Source organism: Ciconia boyciana, chromosome 33 (assembly GCF_034638445.1).
Source record: "Ciconia boyciana chromosome 33, ASM3463844v1, whole genome shotgun sequence".
Taxonomy (NCBI): Eukaryota; Metazoa; Chordata; class Aves; order Ciconiiformes; family Ciconiidae; genus Ciconia; species Ciconia boyciana.
The window spans coordinates 223,799-231,328 of NC_132966.1; the positions used below are offsets into that span (position 1 = coordinate 223,799).

The window sequence follows — 7,530 nt, forward strand, 5'->3', positions numbered from 1 at the left end:
GGGGGGATATCGGGCTTTTGGTGTAGGGGGGTGTTAAACCGCGGCCTTGTCGCCATCACCGGGGCTGGGGGGGGCTCTGTGTCCTCCCCAGGGCTGGGGTCACCTGCTGTAGGGTGGGGAGGGGGCACTTCCGCCTCGGTAGGGAGGCGTAGGGGGCACTTCCGCCTCGGTAGGGCAGGAAAGGGGAGCACTTCCGCCTCGGTAGGGGGGGGAGTAGGGGCACTTCCGCCTCGGTAGGGGGGGGAGTAGGGGCACTTCCGCCTCGGTAGGGCGGGGCGGAAGTCCCGCCCCCTGCAGCGCATCACGTGGCGGAAGGCCCGCGGAGGAGGCGGTGCGGCCCATGGCGGTGGCGGCGGGGCTGCGGGGGCTGCGGGGGCTGAGACGTGAGTGGGGGCCCCGGCCCCGCGGCACCACCGTGACCCCACGGCGGGCCCCTGACCCCGTGACCCCACGGCGGGCCCCTGACCCCGTGACGCCACGGCGGGCCCCTGACCCCCGCCCTAACCTTGACCCCCAGTTGACCCCCCCTTTCCGCCCCGCCCCCTGGGGTCCCCCCAGTTCCCCCCAGTGGCTCTCGGGCTTCCCCCAGTGGCTCCCAGTGGCTCCCAGTACCCCCCCCCTTCCCCAGGGCCCCCAGTCCCTCCTTAGGTACTCCCAGTCCCTCCCCAGTGGCTCCCAGTGCCCCCAGCCCTTCTCCAGTGGCTCCCAGTCCCTCCCCAGTGGCTCCCAGTCCCTCCCCAGTGCATCCCAGTGCCCCCAGCCCTTCTCCAGTGGGTCCCAGTCCCTCCCCAGTGCATCCCAGTGCCCCCAGCCCTTCTCCAGTGGGTCCCAGTCCCTCGCCAGTGCGTCCCAGCCCCTCCCCAGTGCGTCCCAGTCTCTCTCCAGTGGGTCCCAGTCCCTCCCCAGTGCATCCCAGTCCCTCTCCAGTGCATCCCAGTCCCTCCCCAATACATCCCAGTGCCCCCAGCCCTTCTCCAGTGGCTCCCAGTCCCTCCCCAGTGCATCCCAGTCCCTCCCCAGTGGGTCCCAGTCCCTCTCCAGCGGCTCCCAGTTTCTACCTAGGGGCTCCCAGCCCTTTCCAGTGGGTCCCAGTCCCTCCCCAGTGGCTCCCAGTTTCTCCCTAGGGGCTTCCAGCCCTTCTCCAAGTGGTCCCAGTCCCTCCCCAGTGCATCCCAGTCCCTCTGCAGTGCATCCCAGTGCCCCCAGCCCTTCTCCAGTGGGTCCCAGTCCCTCCCCAGTGGCTCCCAGTTCCTCCCTAGGGGCTCCCAGCCCTTCTCCAGTGGGTCCCAGTCCCTCCCCAGTCCCTCCCCAGTGGCTCCCAGTGCCCCCAGCCCTTCTCCAGTGGGTCCCAGTCCCTCCCCAGTGGGTCCCAGTCCCTCCCCAGTGGCTCCCAGTTCCTCCCTAGGGGCTCCCAGCCCTTCTCCAGTGGGTCCCAGTCCCTCCCCAGTGGCTCCCAGTGCCCCCAGCTCTTCTCCAGTGGGTCCCAGCCCCTCCCCAGTGCATCCCAGTCCCTCCCCAGTGGCTCCCAGTTCCTCCCCAGTGCATCCCAGTGCCCCCAGCTCTTCTCCAGTGGGTCCCAGTCCCTCCCCAGTACATCCCAGTGCCCCCAGCCCTTCTCCAGTGGGTCCCAGTCCCTCCCCAGTGCCTCCCAGCCCCTCCCCGGTGACTCCCAGTCCCCCCCGGCGGGTCCCGGTGCCCCGGTGACGGGCCGGGTGCCGCAGTGCCGCGGGTGCCGGCCCGGCTGATGTCGGCGGAGGCGGCGGAGCGGCGTTCGCCCGGCCGCAGCTTCGAGACGCTGCGGGTGACGCTGGAGCGGGACCACGTCCTGCACGTGGAGCTCCACCGCCCCGAGAAGAGGAACGCCATGAGCGTGGCGTTCTGGAGGTGACGGGGGGCACCCGGGGACCCCCCCGACCCCCTCCCCGCCGGCGTCCCCGCGTCCCCACCGTCCCCGGCGTCCCCGCAGGGAGATGGTGGAGTGCTTCCAGGACGTCGGCCGGGACTCGTCCTGCCGCGCCGTCGTCGTCTCGGGCGCCGGGAAGATCTTCACGGCCGGTGAGGGGCTGCCCTGGGGTCCCCCTCCCGGGACACCCCCCCGTGCCCGGCGAGGGAGTGGGGGGGGGGCGTGTTCAGCCTCAGCAAGGGAAACCGGGGGTCTTGGCCCGTTTGGGGGACTGGGAGCACTGTGGTGCCAGATGGGGGGACTGGGGTACCTGCCCCCGCCGGGGGGGACTGGGGGGGGATTGGGGGTACCCTTATCCCCGCCGAGGGGGATTGGGGTACCGTTACCCCAGCTGGGGGGGCTTGGGGGTACCTCTGCCCAAACCAGGGAGGATTTGGGGTACCTTTGCCCCAGCCGGGCGAGGTCAGGGGCGTCTCAGCGTCAGCAGGCATTCTGGGGGTGTCTGCGCCCCGGCTGGGGGGGCCGGGGAGGGTCCTGTGTCCCGGCCGGGGCTCGGGGCCGGGCGGTGACGTCGGGGCGGGGGCAGGGATCGACCTGGTGGAGATGGGCAGCGAGTTCCTGCGCGTGGAGGGCGAGGACGCCGCCCGCAAGGCCTGGAACCTGCGGCAGAAGATCCGCGAGTACCAGGAGACCTTCTCGGTGCTGGAGAAGGTGGGGCGGACGGACGGACGGACGGACGGAGAGGGGGGACTCTTCGTCCCCCGCCCGCCCCTGACGCCCGTCTCCCCCGCAGTGCCCGAAGCCGGTGATCGCGGCGGTGCACGGCGCCTGCATCGGCGCAGGTGAGCTGGGGCCGGGGGGGCCGGGCCGGGGTCCCCCCCCCGAGCTGAGGGTCCCCTCCCGGCAGGCATCGACCTCATCTCCGCCTGCGACATCCGCTACTGCACCCAGGACGCCTGGTTCCAGGTGAAGGTAGGGGGGCGGGGACCCTCGGGCGGCCCTGGGGGCCCTCGGGCGGCCTGGTGGCTCCTTGGATGTCCTTGAGGGACCTTGGACATCCTGGTGGCTCCTTGGATGTCCCTATGGCTCCTTGGATGTCCCCGAGACCCCTCCGATGTCCCTGGATGTCCCTGAGGGAGGGGCTTCGGACATCCCCGAGACCCCTTGGGTGCCGCAGTGGCTCCTTGGATGTCCCTGAGGGTCTTGGACATCTTGGTGGCTCCTTGGATGTCCCCGAGACCCCTCCGATGTCCCTGTGGCTCCTTGGATGTCCCTGAGGGACCTTGGACATCCTGGTGGCTCCTTGGATGTCCCCGAGACCCCTCCGATGTCCCTGTGGCTCCTTGGATGTCCTTGAGGGACCTTGGACATCCTGGTGGCTCCTTGGATGTCCCCGAGACCCCTCCGATGTCCCTGTGGCTCCTTGGATGTCCCTGAGGGACCTTGGACATCCTGGTGGCTCCTTGGATGTCCCTATGGCTCCTTGGATGTCCCCGAGACCCCTCCGATGTCCCTGTGGCTCCTTGGATGTCCTTGAGGGACCTTGGACATCCTGGTGGCTCCTTGGATGTCCCCGTGGCTCCTCAGACATCCCTGTGACCTTACGGGTGTCCCTGGGACCCCTCGGATGTCCCTGGAGCCCCTCGGCCGTCCCCGCGGCCCCTCCCACATCCCCGTGTCTCCTGGGGCGTCCCCGTGTCCCCTCACGTGTCCCCGTGCCCGCAGGAGGTGGACATCGGGCTGGCGGCCGACGTGGGCACCCTGCAGCGTCTCCCAAAGATCGTGGGCAGCCAGAGGTGGGGGGGGGAATGATGGGGGAACACCGGGGCGGCCGGTGGCAGGGGAGGGGACCTCGGGGGGGGACCCCGTCTCACCCCACAGCCACCCCCACAGCCTCGTCAACGAACTGGCCTTCACCGCCCGCAAGATGATGGCCCCCGAAGCGCAGAGCTGCGGCTTGGTGAGGTACTGCGGCCCCCCTCCACCCCCCCGGGAGGGGACCCCGTCCCCGGGGCCGTCCCCGGCGCCGCGGGGGTCCCCTCGGGGTGCCCGTCCCCGCTGGCAGCGCCTCTCGCCCGCAGCCGGGTGTTCCCCGACAAGGCGACGCTGCTGCGGGGAGCCCTGGACGTGGCCAGCGCCATCGCGGCCCGGAGCCCCGTGGCCGTGCAGGGCACCAAGGTGAACCTGGTCTACTCGCGGGACCACCCCGTCCCCGAGAGCCTCCACTACATGGTGAGCGGCCCCCTCCCCTCCCGGCCGGGCCACCCGTCCCCAAAAGGCCGTGGCCTCTCCCGCATCATCCCCGTCCCCCCTCCCTGACTGTGACGACGTCCCCATCTCCGCGCTGTGGCCGTCCCTGTGCCTGTCTTTGTCCCCGAGGGCGTCCCGTCGCCGTCCCCATCCCCGAGGGTGTCCCGTCCCTGTCCCCATCCCCGAGGGTGTCCCGTCCCCATCCCTGAGGGTGTCCCGTCCCCATCCCCGGGGGTGTCCCGTCCCTGTCCCCAAGGGTGTCCCGTCCCTGTCCCCATCCCCGAGGGTGTCCCGTCCCCATCCCCAAGGGTGTCCCGTCCCTGTCCCCATCCCTGAGGGTGTCCCATCCCTGTCCCCCTCCCCGAGGGTGTCCTGTCCCCGTCCCCAAGAGTTCCCTGTCCCCATCCCCAAGGGTGTCCCATCCCCATCCCTGAGGGTGTCCCGTCCCCGTCCCCAAGGGTGTCCCCTCCCTGTCCCCATCCCCGAGGGTGTCCCGTCCCTGTCCCCCTCCCCGAGGGTGTCCCGTCCCCGTCCCCGAGGGTGTCCTGTCCCTGTCCCCATCCCCGAGGGTGTCCTGTCCCCATCCCCGAGGGTATCCCGTCCCCGTCCCCAAGGGTGTCCCATCCCTGTCCCCCTCCCCGAGGGTGTCCTGTCCCTGTCCCCGAGAGTTCCCTGTCCCCATCCCCAAGGGTGTCCCGTCCCCGTCCCCAAGGGTGTCCTGTCCCCGTCCCCAAGGGTGTCCCGTCCCTGTCCCCATCCCCAAGAGTGTCCCATCCCTGTCCCCAAGGGTGTCCCATCCCTGTCCCCATCCCCGAGGGTGTCCCGTCCCCGTCCCCGAGAGTTCCCTGTCCCCATCCCCGAGGGTGTCCCATCCCTGTCCCCGAGGGTGCCCCATCCCTGTCTCCACACCGTCCCTGTCCCCATGTTTGTCCCCAGGCCACCTGGAACATGAGCATGCTGCAGACCGAGGACATTCTCAAGTCGGTGCAGGCGGCGATGGAGAAGAAGGGCCCCGAGGACGTCCCCTTCTCCAAGCTGTAGGGCCACCGCGGCCCCCCCCAATAAACCTGGCTGTCCCCAGGTCCCCCGTCCCGCCTCATCCCTGGGCAGCGCGGGGGGGACCCTGGGGTGCTGCGATGGGGCCGGGGGGTCCCAGGGGCGTTACGATGGGGATGGGGTCCCCATGGAGACGTGATGGGGACCCCGAGGTGCCGTGATGGGGGGGGGGTCCCCAGGGTGCCGGGATGGGGACCAAGGCCAACGTGTCCCCCCTGACCCTGCGGCGCGTCCGGGCCCCACCCGACACCCGGACGCCCCCAGCACGGGGCAGAGTCCGGGGCGTTGCCACCTCGGGCAGGTTCCCCCTTTGCCGCCCCCACGTCCTGGGGGTCAAAGTCCGGACCCCACCCTGCCCCCACCGCCTGGGAGCTGCCCTCCTGGGGTGGGCGTGGGGACACGGGGGGGGGACGACACACAAATACAGCCTGGGGGATGGGGGATAGATGGGGGGCCTGGGTGTCCCCCCAGGTTTGGGGTGAGCCTGGCGAGGGGGATGCAGGGAGGGAGGGAAGGACGAAGGGATGGACGCAGGGACGGACGGGGGGATGGACGGAGGGACGGTGGGCTGCCGGTGATGGGGATGCAGGGCTGGAGGGACGCGGGACGGGCGCAGCCCCCCCCCCCCCCCCCGTTGCAGGTTCCGGGGTGTGCACCCCCACATCGGGGCAGGGGGCGGGGGGGGGCAGGAGCAGGGCCGGGACCTCCAGCCCTTCGCGCCCGCGAGCCCCTTTGAGATCGTCATCAGCGTCACCCCAGCGTCTGCCGGGCCCAAGGGGGGGATAGGGGCTCACCGGGGGAATGTGGGGTCCCCACGGGGAATATATGGGCTCACAGGGGATATGGGGGGGCCCAAAAAAGGACGTATGGGCACGCAGGCAGTATATGGGGTCTCGTAAGCGGGGTATGTGGGCCTGCAGGTGGTATACGGGGTCCCAAAGGGGGAGGTATGTGCACACATGGCATATACGGGGTCCCAAAAGGGGATATAAGGGTACACAGGAGGTATATGGGGTCCCTAAAGGGGATATAAGGGTACACAGGAGGTATATGGGGTCCCTAAAGGGGATATAAGGGTACACAGGAGGTATATGGGGTCCTAAAGGGGATATAAGGGTACACAGGAGGTATATGGGGTCCCTAAAGGGGATATAAGGGTACATAGGGGGTATATGGAGTCCCTAAAGAGGATATAAGGGTACACAGGGGGTATATGGGGTCCTAAAGGGGATATAAGGGTACACAGGAGGTATATGGGGTCCTAAAGGGGATATAAGGGTACACAGGAGGTATATGGGGTCCTAAAGGGGATATAAGGGTACACAGGAGGTATATGGGGTCCCTAAAGGGGATATATGGGCACACAGGGGCTATATGGGGTCCCAGGGGGGATCGGGGGATCTGGCTTGATCCAGGGCAGGGGGACCCCCTCGTCCCCCCTTCGCTGGGGACCCCGCTCCTCTCCCTGCAGGGGACGCACCCCCGCCGTGCTGGTGAGCCCCAGGGGGTCTGGGGGTCACTCTGGGGAGGACCCCGGTGTTTTCGGGGGCCCCTCACCCCTCTTTCTGCCCCCCCCCAGGATCATCCCCTGCCCGCAGGGCAACGCCGGGCGAGTGCTGGGGGGGCACAGCCCGGTCCCCCGGCCCCCGCTGCCCCTCTCCCCTCTCCCGCAGGTGAGGGGGCGGCCGCCGGCCAGGGGTTTTTGCTCCATTTCAGCCATAATCTACCAAAAAACCCCCCGCACCGGCCCCTTCCCGCGGGGTCCCGCTTCCCCAGGGCTTTTGAGCCAAATTCCTGCAATTTTGGGGCCGGGCCCCCCCCGCCTCCTGCCCGCCGCCGTCCCCCCGGCAAAGCCACCCAGGAGGAGGAAGCTGCACCTCTTCGCCCGTGAAAAGCGGACGCGGTTTATGGTCCCCTGCCCCGGATCCTCCGGGCAGGCTCGAGCAGCGGCGGGCGAGGCCGGGGCCCGGGGGGTCGCGGCCGCGGGGGGGGGGCCCGGCCCGGGACGGGAGGGACGACAGCGGTGAGGAACGGTACAGTCTCCCTCGTTAACAGTTATCAGCAATATTTTAATTACATGACAAAGAAAACCTGTAATATATGCTGCTAGGTGAATATATATTTATATAATAAATCCGTAAGTTAATAAAGTAAATAGGAACCTTCCTGCTTTCATTTAAATTTTAAAAGGTTGGGCTTTTTTTTGTTTTTTTCTTCTATTTTTTCTTTCTTTTTTTTTTTTTTTTTTTTTTTTTTTTAATTTTTGGTCCTCAGAAAAACCTGCTCCAAGGTTGGAGGGACGCGCCGGGGAGGGGGCTGCG

General features: G+C 68.4%; 1 protein-coding gene across 1 annotated transcript; it reads left to right on the forward strand.

The window, feature by feature from the left end:
• Nucleotides 1-298: 298 nt before the first annotated feature.
• On the forward strand, nucleotides 299-5,234 carry ECH1 (enoyl-CoA hydratase 1). The gene is made up of 10 exons (XM_072848769.1): nucleotides 299-383; nucleotides 1,722-1,884; nucleotides 1,967-2,055; nucleotides 2,490-2,614; nucleotides 2,697-2,745; nucleotides 2,811-2,875; nucleotides 3,629-3,699; nucleotides 3,797-3,868; nucleotides 3,985-4,135; nucleotides 5,090-5,234. Exons 1-10 carry the CDS (start codon nucleotides 341-343, stop codon nucleotides 5,192-5,194), a joined length of 933 nt encoding a protein of 310 aa, XP_072704870.1. The 5' UTR covers nucleotides 299-340; the 3' UTR covers nucleotides 5,195-5,234.
• Nucleotides 5,235-7,530: the final 2,296 nt, after the last annotated feature.